The sequence below is a fragment of the Daucus carota genome, chromosome 2, assembly GCF_001625215.2.
Source record: "Daucus carota subsp. sativus chromosome 2, DH1 v3.0, whole genome shotgun sequence".
In the NCBI taxonomy this organism is placed as follows: Eukaryota; Viridiplantae; Streptophyta; class Magnoliopsida; order Apiales; family Apiaceae; genus Daucus; species Daucus carota.
The window spans coordinates 48,598,845-48,616,423 of NC_030382.2; the positions used below are offsets into that span (position 1 = coordinate 48,598,845).

The 17,579-nt window shown below is 32.9% G+C and overlaps 2 protein-coding genes across 2 annotated transcripts; both read left to right on the forward strand.

Annotated features, from left to right (window-relative positions):
• The first annotated feature begins 304 nt into the window (after window positions 1–304).
• Window positions 305–2,035, forward strand: LOC108206992 (10 kDa chaperonin, mitochondrial). The gene is made up of 3 exons (XM_017377449.2): window positions 305–539; window positions 632–771; window positions 1,786–2,035. The coding sequence occupies exons 1-3, from the start codon at window positions 435–437 to the stop codon at window positions 1,832–1,834; spliced, it is 294 nt and encodes a 97-aa protein (XP_017232938.1). The 5' UTR covers window positions 305–434; the 3' UTR covers window positions 1,835–2,035.
• A 3,066-nt stretch (window positions 2,036–5,101) lies between these two features.
• On the forward strand, window positions 5,102–15,681 carry LOC108206160 (protein ESMERALDA 1). Its single transcript, XM_017376367.2, has 10 exons — window positions 5,102–5,601; window positions 6,448–6,517; window positions 7,063–7,130; window positions 7,244–7,332; window positions 8,165–8,362; window positions 9,052–9,256; window positions 9,355–9,522; window positions 14,294–14,461; window positions 14,539–14,729; window positions 14,980–15,681. Exons 1-10 carry the CDS (start codon window positions 5,206–5,208, stop codon window positions 15,122–15,124), a joined length of 1,698 nt encoding a protein of 565 aa, XP_017231856.1. The 5' UTR covers window positions 5,102–5,205; the 3' UTR covers window positions 15,125–15,681.
• The last annotated feature ends 1,898 nt before the right edge of the window (window positions 15,682–17,579 follow it).

A 17,579-nucleotide genomic window follows, 5' to 3' on the forward strand; every position in this document is an offset into this window, starting at 1 on the left:
TGCTGGGCCGGTTTAAGTGTTGGCCATGCTCTGCTATGTTCTTCTGGCATTTTATTTCTTTCTATGTATCCTAGCTTTAGTATTTCGATGTCCCTAGGCTTCTTCTTCTTTTGTCTGCTGTGCCAGAATAGCTGCTAGTAGTTGGTAGGATCTCCTGTGGGGATTGTTTTGTTTAAGCATTCTGGGGACATTGTATGTAATGCTTCTTTTATAATACTACTTGCGTTTCAAAAAAAAAAAAAAAAAAAAAAGTAACGACCCGATTGAAAAACCCGGATTGATTGTGCAAAGAGTCCGATATCAAAACCCTACCTAAACCCTCAAAGCCTAGAACCTTCTATCATCGTCTCCAGATTCATACATATACACAAGAAACAACAGTATCAATCTTTTCCAATATAAAGTAATAACAATTTGGATTAAAAGCAAGATCGATGGCAAAGCGGTTGATCCCAACTCTCAACAGAGTCCTGGTGGAGAAGATCGTGCCTCCTTCCAAAACAACCGCCGGAATTCTCCTCCCGGAGAAATCTTCCAAGGTCAGATTAGGTTCTAGTTACATTGTTTTCATATGATTTGATGTGGACATAAGTGTTTAATGATGTTTGTTTGTATGTGTGTATGACTGTAGTTGAACTCGGCGAAAGTGGTGGCGGTTGGGCCTGGGGATATTGATAAGTCTGGTAATAAGATACCGGTGTCTGTTAAGGAAGGTGACACTGTTCTCTTGCCTGAATATGGTGGCACCCAAGTCAAGCTCGGCGACAAAGAGTATGTCATTTTTCAAACACATTCACACACTTGTAACCCCCTTAAAGAGTTAACAACACTAAAACAGGAAAACAACACAGCAAAATGGAAGGAAGCAACTGTATTATAAAATGAACAGGATAAAAATTGTGATTTACTTGGAGGCGGCAGTTTCGGGTTGCGGGTTTGAGATGTGCAATGTGCTCTTTAGTTAATTCTGTTAAAATGAATGTATTGTATATAAAGAAGACAAAATTGATAAGAGTCATCAAATTTAGCTGATTGATCTGTGTAGTACCAAATCTGAAAACAGTATACATATACTAATTTTTTTTTTAATTTGTCTCCCTTCTTATCTCTTCTTATCTCTTCTCTGTTTTCTTCATATCTATCCCCTCCTTTCTTTACCTCTTCATCAATAATAGCTGAAAGATGTGTGTGTGGTAATTGGTTGGTAGCAAAAACGGCTTGGACTGAATCCCAAGAACCAATACGGATGAACCAGCATTGTCGCTCGATTTCACATCTCCTACATCATTTACGCTTGAACCACTCCTTAATCGTCCTCTCATTGTTGATCGTTGTTGATTTTAGGTTTACGGGGTACTGGTGTAGTGGTGTGAGTAACGGGGTTTGTAGTGTGTGGGTGTGAGGAAGACAAAACTTAAAGGGGATGGGGGAATTGGAGGGAATTAGGGATTTTACGTTTGTTTATTCAATTAAATTAATTAAACATAAAATAAAGGGTGAATGGTCAAGACTACCCTTAAATTTTAACGTTAACGGGGCAAGTTGAGTCAACTTTAACAGAAACGGGTGGGAAGGGTTCGAATTGACGCGCTTTTCAAACCAGCGGGGTGCATACTGCAATTATTCAAAGTATACGCCTTAAATGACTTTTCGGAATACCAGCGGGGTGCAAAACGCAATAAACTCTTTTGAATATAGAAAAATGGAATTTAGCAGAAAACAAATTATAATAATTAGGGCATTTTGTTGGTGGTTGCTCATTTAAGGGGTGGCGTTATGGTGCAGGTATCACTTGTTCAGGGATGATGATATCTTGGGAACTCTCCATGATTGATTGATGATCAGTTTGGATTTTCTAAGTGAGGACTGTGTTAATGTTAATCTTCTGAGGTTTCTATCTGTTACTAAGACTGTTGTTTAATTATTTCAAGAGATTAGTTTTGGTTTTTGAATTTAGCTTTCCCAAGTGTATCAGATATTGGAATAATATTCACCAATTATATTGGATAAAAGTGATGAAAGACGATTCTGTACTTATTTTTCTCGTATGTTTCATGTTGATGCTTTTGTCTACTAAATGTTGAACCCTTGACGAGTTACTATTTCTAGTTTATTTTAGTCTTGCTTGTTGCATAAAGAAAGTCGATGGATATTTTACTCTATGCTTGCTGCTGTCGTCGTGTAAATATATAATAGGTGTACAGATAATAAGCAAGTAGAAACACACACAAAGAGTACAAAACATTCTTAGCAGCACTCCGGAATTTAAATACAATAATGTAAGAATATGATACTACATATAAACTTAAAACTTAATTATATGTTTTACATATATCTTGGCAAAAAAAAATAAAAAAAATATGTCTTACATATGAGATTTAAAAGTGTCGTACTTCTAAACTTACTTTATGATACGAGCATGTTTCTATTTTTGTACTTGAACATCAGTTTGGTCAACTGCCAAAGTGTTAGAGCTGTGAAATAGAATCACAATTGACTATTGGATAAATGATTGAAGGTTATGTTGACTGCTTAAAAGTTATATACTGCATTTTTCACTTTTTTTTTAAAATTTCACCTATCATGTTCATGATTAAGTGGGTTGTGCTCAGATTATATTTTAAGAGTGTTGAGTACTAAAACAATAATTATAGAGCATACTTTATTGATTGGGAGACCTTTCACTTGTTTATGAACTATTTCAGTGAAAATGACAAATAACTTATAGTTTTTGTGTTTTATATATTCGTAGATGTTCTGGATGTATGGTGCAGAGTAGATTCTGTATGCTTTGACGTCGGACTTGTCAAGTTGTGGGTATCCTGTGTTATTTACTAGTAGGAAACACTTGAATAAAACCATATGGTCTTTTGTGATTTAAGCATACGAGTCTCGTCTACAACTGAGTCATGTTATAGTTTTCTTCCGCTGCAAATCTTTTGTCTTTTCATCCCCTCTCTGATCACATCCTTGGCACACTCCATTTCACATCTATACCAGTTCATTCTATTGAAAAGAATAAATTGTGTGTGAGGTGTAACTTTGTTGATTCTTGACACTTTGAAAAGTATTTCAAATGGTTTTTGGCATCACTTGTTTTTGCTATAACTAATGTGCTGTAGCTTTGCGTAGTATTTGATTTCGCTGCAATGGAGTAACTTAACCATGTAACCCAGCAGGTATTTATCGCTTTTGATTTGAAACTGAGATTAGAGAAAATTGCTTTCCGCGGTAAGCCTGCAAGTGTCAGCAGGGCCGGCTCAACCAAATTTGGGGCCCTAAGCAAAACTTAAAAATGAGGCCCTTCCATATTTATATATAATTTTTTTTTGATATAATATAAATTTATTAATACAAGACCCTTATCTCAATATTGGATGTTAAATGATGAAGATGAGAAAGATACCAAAAAAAAGATTATAATAGTTCAGTAGCAAGTCGTTGAGGAAGAGTTATAAATAGATGTACACACAACAGTGAAAACTGAAAAGACAAGCTCAAACACTAATTTCATCATAATTATTCATGATATGTATATATATTTTAATTTTTTTGAACAAATATGCATATAAATATGATAAATATTATTAATAGAAACATAATAAAAATAATTTATATTTCAAGAATCTTTCAAAAAAAATGATACTTTACTTAATTATTCTCATTTTTAAATAATAAATCAAAATTTTTTATATTAATTAAATATATTAAAAAAATTAAAATTATTTGGTAAAAGTTTGTTTTCAACAAATTTTTGATAAAACAAATATTAATATTTATGTATGCAGATATATATAAAAGGGTTTTAAAAATTTGGAGGCCCTTTTTTTGTTTGGGGGCCCTAAGCCCATGCTTAGTTTGCCTTATTGTAGAGCCGGCCCCGAGTGTCAGTTATATTTGATTCTTGCCTAAAGGCTTACCTTTGGCATAATTCGAATTGAAATTCTCGTTTAGTTTTAATGTACCATGTATCAAACGAATGATCCACTGGTTACATTAATACTGTTGTGTGGATTTCACCGTATCGTGTAACCTGCAGTTAATTAGTTATTGTCGAGGGGCTTAATGCTGATTGCTGACATGTCTTGATAGGCTGAAAGCTCGTCTATTACTGTAGTGGATTTTTTTTTTTTCATTTTTATAGTCGTTGAAAAAGCAAAATTAGGAGTCGTTGAATTTGGAAATTGAAAGTACTTTCACTTTATAATACTGAAATTGACCCAATTTAAATTATAATAAAACTTTTTTATATTATTTTAAATTTAAAAAACAAGATTATATTGTATAATACAATTAAAATATATATAGTCGAGAATCAGGAAAGAAAATAGAAAAAGTGAAATAAAAAAGAGGGAACAGTATTCTATTTTTTTAAACCCACTGAAAATCTATTCAGATCTAATTTGATAAACCTTTTTTATTTTTTTTAATTTGCAAGTAGGACTGTAGGAGCTTGTTTAAGATTCACTTGCACATACTTTAATCCCAGAGATCTTCATTATTTTCAGAGTAATGACGACAAGTGTAGTGGAGGTATCACCTGCTCCCAAATCATAAAGTCATGGATCCACAGCCCACATAGTAATTGTTCAAAAAACAGGCCGCAATTTCTTAACAGCCGTCCTTTTCAGCCCCCTTTCGTCCCATCATCCCCGGACCGGGTAATATTATATTGTAGTAATTCACTTTACGAGCACAAATAAAATAAGACATCATTGAGGATCAGGCCTAAAATTTACAATTTGCACTTATATTCTTTAAACAAAATGCAAAACATTTGCATCAAACAATAATTATATTGATTATATAATTACCATTATATCACACACAATTTTATTAATTGTGTCCGGGATATTCACGGAAACAACCTCTCTAGATCATGGTCTCTTACCCTCCTCAGACTCTGCTGGGATATACTGAGTATGTCCTTAAACCCGGGTGAGATATACTGAATATATTTGATTTGATTTGGTTTGGTTTGGCTTGATTTATATAATTATACTGATTTTAGCAAAAAAAAAAAGTTTTAAAATTTAAAAATAATATTTACTACGTTTACAATGCTCCTAAAAAAGGATAATAGACAACGTCATATTTTATCGCAATATGAATTTGTATGCTGGACATAAATGCATCTCTACAGAGAGAGAGATCGAGAGAGAGAGAGGAGAGAGATGAAGTCACGATGTGATTAGTGAATCAGCGATGCACGCATACAACAGGCTCCCGAACAGCGGACACACCTCGCCATCTCCCCCAGCTTCTCCTCGCCGTTCTCCTCGCTTCCGTCACGTCCGTACAAAACACGGCCGATTCAACTCGCCCACCCCCTCCGCCTCCTCCCCCTCCGCCGCCTCTCCCAGAACTCCATCTCACCGCATTGCTCGCACTCTACTCTCTCTCCTACTCCGTCGCCAGGGCATCTTTCTATTCGCTCCACTCATTTACATTCTCTGTATGTTGTTTTACATTGGCTCCGTCTCTTTCGACGTCGTTCCGTTCATTAATCACCGCCCTGCCCCTGGCTCTGTTTATAAGTCTCCTCTGTTTTATGAGAAGCTCAAGAATGAGATGGAAGCCGATACTTCCGCTTCCGATGCGGTTAGTGCTTTAATTATTTTATTACTACTTGTTAAAATCCTTCATTAGCATCTCCATCTAGTCAATTAGAAGAACCGCATCGAAAGCGGATATGGGTTTAGTGTTTGATTATTGTTAAAATCCTTTATACGAAAATTACCGGGCACATTTCGAAACGGATATGAGTTTAAGATTAGGTACACGAATCCTAAACGGGTCGGATATGAGTTTCACCTCCAAGCACATGAAACACGAAAGTACACGGCACGATTGACAGGTCTAGTACCAATTGAATGTTAAAATTAAAAAATATTACTTTATACAAATACGCTTGCATCTAAATAATAATATAATCAAATGCTATGCTGCATAAGTAAGGCCTTTCACTTGAAACCGCCTTTCAATCTCACCCATTACCACTCACATTGGTGTAAAATGGACTTCTTATCCAACTGTAACGTAAAATGGTCCATGTATATGTACTTAAATAAGTATCACATCCCGATATCCTGTGCTGATCTACTCCAGTTAGAGCATGTTTAAGCTTATAAGGTGGTAGTAACAATGGACGTAAGTTTCGCTTCATTCATCAGCATTACGTTTGAAATGTATTCTCAATTTCTAATAAAAATATATTAGAAGAATATGAACAGTGAGAAAAGTGGATTGGCGAATACGACAATGACTTGGATAGGATTGACTAGGTTGTACTGTTTCTAGTTTTAGCTTGTAACATGCATAACTCTATGTTGAATAACTCTTGCACATGCCAACATGCCGTACTTTTCCTTAAGATTTGGAATTTGAAATTTACTGTTTTCTTCTTTTGGTATCTATGTTTGACTTGAGCCATTGAATTAACTATAGATTTCAAGTATATGGAAACTTAGCCATAAAGGCGGTCAGTGGAGGCCATGTTTAAACAAGCCTTCTGGAGGTATGGAAATGTATTATTATATCATCGAAATAAAGAAGCTATTATGTTTTTATTGTAGTAAAATCTCTTAGTTGGTATCTTCAAAGGGGGTTTGCATAACTCTGTACGCTGATAACTTCTATAATAGCATACTATTAAGTATTAACTAACATCACTCAATGAATGCGTCTCGCGCCATGGATTTTAACCACATTTACCAGATAGGTATACTAGTTGTTTTTTCGAACATATTACTTCTCTGTTGATCAGTTAACAAATGGAGGTCTTGTGATCATCTAAGAACAACCATAACATATTTCATGCTATTGGAATTGATGACGTGCTCTTCGTCGAGGTTTCTCTTTATCAATCGATTGTGTTCTCATCCGTGATAGAAAACTGGCTGAATAGAATCTTGATCTTCTGGTCACAATTTTTGTATGCATAAACATATTTACTAGTCATGTAAGTTGGCCCGATCATATTCAAGTCACTCTGAGTTGCACATATCGACATTTATGCTTCATTATTGATGAATATTGATTTAAGGTAGTTTATCACTGCAGGATTACCTGAATCAAATGGATATATTTTAGTCGAGGCAAATGGTGGCTTGAATCAACAGAGGTCATCGGTAATTTATGTGCCTTTTATGCCAATGGCTTATATATATCCAAAACTGCCTTAAACTTTTACACGTAAGGGCTTACGTATTGCATTTTGGCATGGTTTATATCTGTCTCATAGATATGTAATGCAGTTGCTGTGGCCGCGTATCTTAATGCAACGCTTGTCATTCCGGAGTTTCGTTATCATAGCGTTTGGAAAGACTCTAGGTGTGTATATATGTTTGTATTTTTTTTTTTTTTTTTGATGATTACAGTGATAGATTGTCTGAATGTGCAATATTTTTGTAATCTTAACTTGTTTTGATAAAATTTGTTCCCAGCTGAGCTAGTTGATACGATCTTGCATTAGTTTCATTTGAGTAGATCTCTTTTTACTTAACTATGTAACTGATGTATGTTTATGATGTACTATATATGTACACAAACATATACAGTCTATGTGTATATGGTTTAATATCTGACTTGAATGTTATTGCATGTTATACATGGATATAATTAGAAATGGGACTGACAATCTCTAATAAAAACAGATGGGATCATACTCAAAGCTATAACATACTTTGCACTAATATAAAATGTTGCTATATTCAGATTTGTAGACAGTTTGTGTAGGCCATGGTTCTCTGATTCTTGAACATGTAATTATGGTGTTCACTTACTTTACTGTCAAAATTTAAGCAGCTGACTTTCAAGCTGCCGAAAGGAGATCATATATAGTCGTTATTTATTTGGATTTAATGTTAAACAAACGGTTGATGCACTATTAGCTGTACTAACTTAATTTCCCATTTCCCGAAAAATTTCATTTTATCTCCTTTATTCTGTGCCGACTGGGATATCTATTGATAGTAAGTAATAAGCGCTTTAAAATATTGAATATTGGCCTGTAGACATTATTTATAAATAAAAATTTTACATTTGTTTGCTATACTTATTTTCTTAGCAAATTTACTTGAGTCACTTCTCGGTCGTATTTGTTTTCGTAGATGGTTGTAGTACTACAAATTTGAATTTGTTTGCCTCATTTTTCCATGGACAGTGAGTTCAAAGACATCTATGATGAAGATTTTTTCCTTAGGACCTTGAAAAATGATGTACGAATTGTCGATAAAATTCCTGGTTACTTGATGGAACGCTACGACATAAACACAAGCAATATACTCAATTTCAGAGTAAAAGCCTGGGCCCCCGTTCAGTTCTACAAGGAAGAAATTCTTCCCAGGCTACTTGAAGAAAAGTGAGTTCACATGCATATTGCATTTGTCTTTTTTTTCTGTCCCACTTTTCCTCACTCTTAACCTTCGATATGTATGCGGGATGCACTTCTTGGAGCTGCGATACTCCTATATGGACGTCTAGTTTTTCTAAAACTTTTTTTCAGGGTACCACTGTGCTAAGTGGATCAAATTACTGTTAAATTTGTGGTTGAACAGGTTGCGCAAATCGCAGCTGTTTGGACCAAAATATACTAGTTAAACATTCTTGAGGTGGATAATGAATCTGGATTCTGGAATAATGTAGTTACTTATTGATAATTATCGTCATTTCTACTCGGTATTCCAACAACCAAATTACTGTAAGAGAGATTATATGCTTCTATCATTAAGTGGGTATGACTTTGGTTGATGTTAAAGTTCTCGACATTCATTTCCTATATGTCACCTGCTATCATATTAGGTATTTGGTCCGATCTACTGTGTTCGTGGACAGTTGGAGTTTTTCTATTGCCTATCGAATGTTTCATTTAGTTAAAAACTGTTGGTGTATCATGCTTACTAGTACTACATCATATGTCTCATCTTTACGGTCTTCTACTATGGGTGAAACACCTGTCTTTCTTTCTAATATATCTCTCCCCGAGTGCAATCTGTCTGTGGTATATATATCTCTGACTTCTGAATGATATAAATTTTCTTTTTAAAACAGGGTGATAAGGATTTCTCCTTTTGCAAATCGTTTGTCTTCTGATGCTCCTCTACCCGTTCAACGAATTAGATGCTTAGCAAATTATGAAGCTTTACGGTTTTCTAGTCCTATATTAAGTTTGGGTAAATCTCTGGTTTCAAGGATGAAAAATCACAGCATGAAAAATAATGGCACATACATTTCCGTGCATCTTCGTTTTGAGGAGGTTGGTTTTCACTGTGTTGAAGCCTTTTCCCTTGTGTCTATTCTAGGGATTTTTTCTAGAGTATGTTGTAGCAAGCATTTATCGTCCTTCTAGTGCAGGATATGGTTGCTTTTTCCTGTTGCGTATATGATGGCGGGAAAAAAGAAGAGGAAGACATGAAAGCTGCGAGGGAGAGAGGTTGGAGGGGGAAATTTACAAGGGCTGGTCGAGTTATTCGCCCAGGAGCTAACAGGATAGATGGCAAATGTCCACTAACACCTTTAGAGGTACTTCATGCTTTCTCTATAGCTCATCGAGTAGACATTATGGCATTTAAATATTTTCAATTTTCACAGTTCTCACCAATAATTATTTTGTGCCTAAATCGAAAACTTCAGCTAGCTTTTTAATAAATTTTATTGTCTGTTGGGAAATCCTGTTATTGCTACAGTTTCATATCTATATAAACCTAGTTTGTTGTGTACTGAATTAGTATTCCATAATTTTAGAATTTGGTCTCCCCTAAACTTTTTGTTCTCTGCAGCTATACTGGGTCACAGTTTCCTCTTGCTTTCAATTTATTGGGACCATTGTCGAGTGATAAAACTGAATAAACCAAAAGAAATTGTCTTTCTTGACCTTGGAAAAAACTAGATGTGGCAATTGAGATCTAACTTGAATAGACCACGCAATTCTTACCTGATAACATCAGTTTTTAGCTATCTATTCCCTACCTGTACCTACATCTTCTTTATCTGGTTCCCTTCGTGGTACAGTAGTTTACTACAAACTGGAGTCTATGCTGAATAGATGAGTAGATTTTCTGCGAGAAAAGTTGGAGTTTTTCTATCTCGATATATATATTTTGTGTCTTATGCCACTCCTGAGAGATAACATATCGGGTTGTCTGCTGAACCCACGTTACAGTTTTACACTTCTATAAAATCTTTGCTATATTACAGTTTAACCATTTACGTTTGCACGAATATATACATGAACCATCAATGTCTCAAAATGAATGATTTAATCATTAACATTGATGAAATAATCAGTTCAATCATAAATAGATAAAGATATCAAGACAGCAAATGAGAGTAGCAGTGCCAACATTTTACAAAACAATGACATATTATAGTCTCATATCCAACCTCCTCCCTCTAGCTCTCTTTTAAGTCTCAACCATTATACCGTCTATACCAGTGGCGGAGGGAGTAAGAGGCCAGAATAGGTCTTGGCCCTCCCTGAAATTGGGCCAAAAGCCAGTTTTTTTTTTTTTAATTAAGACCGATCAGCCCACAACATACTTTGAGTCTTTGACCTAACACACATTATCCAGGTCTCCAGTAAGGAGCAGTAGTAACAGAAAGAAAACAAATAATTTTGAGAGAGACACTGATGTTGAGTTTGGTTGGAGTGAATGGAATGGAATGAGTATAAATAAATAAAAATAATAATAGAGTGTATGAGGAAGGATTTTGAAAAAATGAGCGAGTGCAAATTTTGTATTATAATATTCGAGTAGAAAATAGGTATAATAAGGAATGGAGCATACTTTCACAAAATGGAGGGTTTGAGCTCTAGTTAAGGGTGATAGGAATGAAATGGTGGAAGGAATGAAGTTATTATACATTTAAATAAATTATAGTTCAAATCTCATTTCATATCTTCCATTTTTATTCACTCCAACCAAACACAACATGAGAGCATGTAATTGTAATTATATTCTGTTTTTTATTATTTGTTTTTTTGCACTTTTCTAGTTGTAGTTGAGAAAAAAAAATTATAGTGTATTTTGGCCCTCCCTCGCATTTTTTCCTGCCTCCGCCACTGGTCTATACATATATAATTGGGTGTCAATAATCTCCCTAATGCATCATCTCCCTCCCCCCCTATCATTCCTGTTTTCATCTCATGGGAGGACTAGACATTTTTGTCTGATCTGGACTAAAAAAAATTCTTATTTATTCTTATATGTTTATAATATTTTTCTTTATTGTTATATTTATTCTTCCACTTAAACAAGGTGAATACTATTTATAGTTTCAAAGAAATGTCTAGATTAATGTTATTTGTTTTTTATTTTAATGATTTGTTTTAATATCTAAACAGTTTTAGTTGTAAATGAAATATTAACTCATTATAAATTACTAGATTGCTTGCACGAGTTAATTTAATATGTTTTCATATTATTATTTTATTATTATTATTATTATTATTATTATTATTATTATTATTATTATTATTATTATTATTTTCATAGTGTTTATTAATTTAAGATTACTTTTGTTTAAGACATGTCTTTATATTTGAATAATACACATGTTTTATAATTAGACTAATTATATAATATTATTTATCTCGTTAAGATAGATTTGAGGTACGCTTATATATATAATTAAATTTGAATATTTATATTTTAATGTGCTCAAGTTAGAATATTTTTCTTAGTAGTTTCATTAAATTATATATTTAATATTCCTCGTTACAATTTTTTTTAAAGAAAATTACAATTTGCTTAAAATTAGTTGATAAATGTGCTTTAATTAGAGTAGGTTTAGTTTATAGATGGCATCAATGCAAGTATTATGGTATTCCCCCGTCCCAAAATAGTAGTTCCTTAGACTTTTTGCATGTATTTTAATTTAAAGTGCAAAAGATTGATTGAACCTAAATTATTATTTTAATTATATTTTTTTTAAATAAAAAAGTAAGATTTAAATTTGAATTCAAAAAAAATAAATCTACTAAGATGTCATATTTAAATCATTAAGATACATGGATTGACTAGTATTTTGAGATGAATGGATTATTTAAATACAAATGCGTAAATTAACTTTTTATATTTAATTATATGTAACAAAATATATTTTAAATATGTAAATATAAGTTTCAATTTATTTTAAATACATTTAAAAAGTAGGAATTACTTGCTATAGACACAAAATTTAATATATGTATTACATCAATCTTACATTTTTAGTTGCAAACAAAAAAAATGAATTACATGTTAGTAAAAATGTACTCTTTTTTTTTTTTTGAAAATAGTAAAAATGTACTCTTGATTCTTACGTTTGGGACAGAGAGTTGACAAGCATTTTAAGGCTCCTAGTCCTAGAGAGTATAGTTTTATAATTTTTTTTGAAAATACACGAACACGAAAGTACATGACTTAATTTCATGTCGGTTTTGGGTTTACCCATCGGGTACACGACACGACACGAAGTACACGATATGATTAATTAATTATAATAATAGATAATTGATAATAAATAGTAATAACATGATTTATCATATATAATTTAATTGTAATAGTAGTTTTTATAAATAACATAGATATAATATCAAATAACATATAAAACTTAATTAAATATCAAATTTTAAAATATTAAAATGTAATTTAATATTCTATTTTTTCATTTAGTGTCATGTACTTTTCGTGTACATTTCGTGTTAAATTTGTGTCGTGTATTTCCAAGCACACAAAAAATTCGTGTACTTCGTGTCGTGTTATTTCTTTTTTTTCGTGTCATGTTTGAGTTTGGATTTCAAGTACACGAATTCATTCGTGTACGTGTACCAGGTACACGACACGAATTGAGAGGTCTAATATTCACCTTCAAATGCGTGTTAAACAGGGAAAAAATTGTAATGAAATGAGTGGAATGGGGTGGGAGTAATATTTTACCTAGTTAATTTTTTAAAAAATATTTAGTATTCATTAATTAAACTAGCTTATAGCCCGTGCATCGCACCAGTGACTTGTAATATTTGTTTGTTTGTTACATGTGTTTTAATATTTAACTTTGTTTTGAAGACATATTTACCTCAGAATAATATGTGTCTTATTTTTAGATAGACTTTTTAAATAATTGATTGACGTGTTTGGGTTAATATATATTTATTCGACATGTTATTTAAGTTTCAAATAATTAGGTCAGTTAAAAGATTTATAAATAAATTGACCCGAGAAATATGTTTTGATGAGGATGTCAAATGTGCTTTATATATAATCGAAAAGACGCATTAAAATATTTTATAAAATAAGAGGCCCGTGAACGAGACCAAAACTTATAATGTTTCGACTTTAATAGTATAGTATAAACGAATTGTTTTATGTGAACATATTATTTCATCATTATTCATGCACAAATTAATAGAATAGACAATGTTTTTGTAGGCAACTTCCACTAGTTTTAGAGCACAAACAAACAAATAGACATATATTACTACTTTGTCAAGGAATTGTAATTGAAGACGACCCGTTATTGTTAGATCATTTGCATCAGCTACCGGCGCGGGGGGGGGGGGGGGGGGGGGGGGGATGCTAATCACAAGGGGCTAATCGTTAGTGTCGGAAAAGACAACTCAAGCTTCTATGTCATAAATAACCTGGAGAAAATATTAAAAAGGAATAGATGTTGATAAAGGTATGAGTTGTTACTTTGTTAGATTCTTAATGAGCATTTTGGTTGATGTAGCAGAGCGTGTTCCTCTACCATATTCTTGTATTTCTCCTTCTATTTGTTTCATAAAAAAGTTATTTATGACTTTGTAGATTGCCTATTCCATGCCGTGTATATTTTTTTTAGATGTTTGATGCTTTTAGTTAGTCGGTAGTCGGTCCGCATTCAAACACATGTCTAGAGATCATGGTATTGCAAGGTAGGAATCTAGAAAGAGGGTCGGTCACTGTTCCTCTAAGCACGAGACAGTAAATTATGACGTAACTTAATATGAATTCTCTTGAACGGTCATACTTGGTATGATACAACTGTTGTTGCTCCGCCTCATAAAACCAAGATTTAAATAAGAAATTTGACAAAACAATTGTGTTTAGGCAGGAGAGAGTGCTTGAGGGAGGGAGGCGGAGCATATGAAGTTAAAGTTTTATAATGAGTTGCCATTTTACTTTCCTTTGATGGAGAGTATAGTTCGATTTTTTTGGATTTATGGTCGATCCATTTGTTTCAAGTGTATATTCGTGCAAATGTGAATGGTAAAGTATAACTTAGCAAGAATCGGATATAGTAACAAGTGTGTATCCTTCACTGTCATCAGGTTGGTTTGATGCTCAGAGGGATGGGGTTTGACAACACCACATCTATATATTTAGCATCCGGAGAAATATACAACTCGGATACTTATATGGACCCACTATTGGAAATGTTTCCCCTATTACAAACAAAAGAGACCCTGGCATCTGAGATGGAACTAGCTCCATTTAAGGTTTGAGAGGTTATAATTACAGTTCCATTTTGTATATGTTACATATCTTGCTTTGACTCAGATGTATTGTTTTCTAGAATTTCTCTTCAAGGATGGCTGCTATTGATTATACTGTTTGTCTTCATAGCGAAGTGTTTGTGACAACTCAGGGGGGTAACTTCCCTCAGTCTATGTTGGGCCATAGAAGATATATTTTTGGTGGACACTCAAAAACAATCAGGCCTGACAAGAGGAAGCTAGTCTTGTTTCTTGACAATCCTAATATAGGGTATGCATTTATCTCTTGTCTACTGTACAGTTTTACCATTTGGTATATTATATTGGTTACAGTCTTTAAGAAACTAACAGCATTTCCAGCTTTTTATCCCAGTGAAATAGCTTGAGTATTTGGTCACTATAATTGAATGTAGTTAGATGTTGCCGTCAGTTACAAAAGCCGTATTTAGTTGAGAAGTTGTTCACAGTTCTATTTTGTCATTAATACACGTCTGTATGCAATTTACCATGTGTTCTTCCAGGTGGACGAATTTTAAGCAGCAGATGCTATTTATGCGAACTCATAGTGACTTGAAAGGGTTTGAACTTAGGCGACCACATGACTCTATATATTCATTCCCGTGTCCAAATTGCATGTGCCATGTGAATAAAACAGAAGATACATAGTGCTTGTGTTTGCGGATGACAGCCGGCCTTTGATACTTTCACTTCTCCGTCAACAAGAGGCAGATACATATGTTTTGTTGGAACTTCAATGATTGATTACTCCATAAGGAAGGATACTCAAAATTTTAACTGAAAGTGCTTCTGTTATTGGAAATAATAACAGAATAAGGGGGCATGAGCGGAACTAACATCACACGGGGGCATGTGGCAACTGCTGTGCTAAACAAACTGTGAGATGACATATTGCAAATTTGTGATGAATATACAAAGTGCACATATCTTTGTTTTTACTTTTAGGTAGAGTGTTAATGGTAGTTGCCAGGCGGCTAGAAAATTGTCTCCACTGATCACACAATTTAGCAATCTTAGAACAGTTTTTTTTTTACTCGACAGAAATCTTAGGACAGTTTTGATTTTGTAATGATCTTAAATTCATAGCATTTCAAATGATCTTACATTTGTAGTTCTTCTATCATGGGTAGTTGAGTACCGTGTACAATGTCTCTTTTATTATATTCGGCACGTATTTGTAAATTTATCGGATTTTGTTATTAACATGTACTCCCTCTGTCCCTCTCATTTCTTTACCGTTACTAACTATTTTGGGATGTCCCTCTCATTTCTTTACGTTACTATAAATAGTAAGTTTTTTTCATCATTACCCCCACTGTCTTCCCCTATTATCTCATATTTAACAATAAAAACTACTATTAGAGCAAGTCCAATGGAGGTGCTAAAGCATGTGCTATTGCTATAATATAGCATCCAAGCACAAAACTCAACTCCAATGGGATGCTAAACTTGAATGTAAAATAACAAAATGCTATACTTAGTTCTAAATATAGAACCAGGTATAGATGGTGCTATAATTGCCACATAAGCATGCAATTGACAAAATACATTAATAAAGTAATAGTTACAAATATAGTTATATACTTTAAGATTATGTAATGAGAATATAGATTTATTTGAATATGTTTGGTTCTATTTTACATTTATCATTGGATCATAAGTTCTATTTTAGCACCAAAAATCATTTTTTGGTTTCAAATTATAAAAATAGCTACATCTATTTTAACATCACCATTGGACTTGCTCTTACATCCACTACTTTCCTCCACTATCTCAAATCTATTATTAAATATTGATAGGTCCCGCCACTTTATCCACTTTTCTAATAACTTTACTCATTTTTTATACATTATCTTGGTCTCCGTGTCCCCCTCCAATGTAATCAATTGAGAGGACGGAGGGAGTATAATATTATGATTTAGTACATTATTAATATTATTTGATGGTTGTATTATTATAATAGTTTTCTTGTTATGATGATTTATTTAAAAATTAGATAAAAAATTAGTTGATGTAAAAATTGGTTAAATTGGTACTTAGAGCAAGTCCAATGCTAGATGCTATATATGTATTGCTATTGCTATAATATAGCACCAAAAAGTGTTTTTTGGTGCTAAAATAAAACTTGCACTTCAATGCTAAGTTCTATAACTAGTTTCAAATTTAACCAACTCATTAACTTTTACCTAACTTCTATAAATTTTATTAAATATCTCAACAAATTCTCCCCATTTTCACAAATTGTCACCATTTTCTTTTGTCTAGTTTTTTCCCCAGACTACTCCAATGAGCAACTTAAAAAAAGAGTTCAGCGAGGAGATTTCAGTTAAAAAATAGTAACAGATTTGCAAGCATGCCGGCCAAAACTTGAGCAAAAGTAAACTTGAGCAGTGGTTTGGTGGGGGAAATGAATATGATTTTAAAACCTTTAAATGCCACCAGGTAATAGAAAAAATGCAGTGCCAGGTAAAATGCAATTAAAAGAACTGAATTTAGTCATTTTAGGTATTGAATCACATAGGGTAGATGTATAATTCATTAAATAGCTAAAGTCATCGATGATGTGGCAACATGAATGGATCCATCCTTGATTTCAAATATAGAACCAAGGATGCATCTATGCATGGATGCATCCAAATATAACACCCCTTTGAAGTTGAGTTTTTTACTTTTGATGCTATAATATAGCAATAGAATCAAGTATAGCATTGCATTGGAGTTGCTCTTAATCGGTAAAAAATCGATTAATTATTTGTTCTGGATCTTACAACTTTGAAATTTTGTGGAAGATTTTAAAATTTTGTGGTTATTCATTTTAATTAAATGTTAAAATGTCACTAATTAGTGTTTTAATCAATTAATTCTCCTCAACTCAATATTCTAACACAAACGCAGGTAACGTAATGTGTATAATTGTCATATGTTATATAAAAATAATATATTCTAATAAATCATAATTTATATTTATTTTGATTAACTAAATCTGTTATAATTATAATTATTTTATACATATAATAACAGTAAAAATAATTTATCCAACTAATCCCAATTTTATCATTTTATTGAGATTATTAATTTGTCAAATATTTATTGACAAGGATTT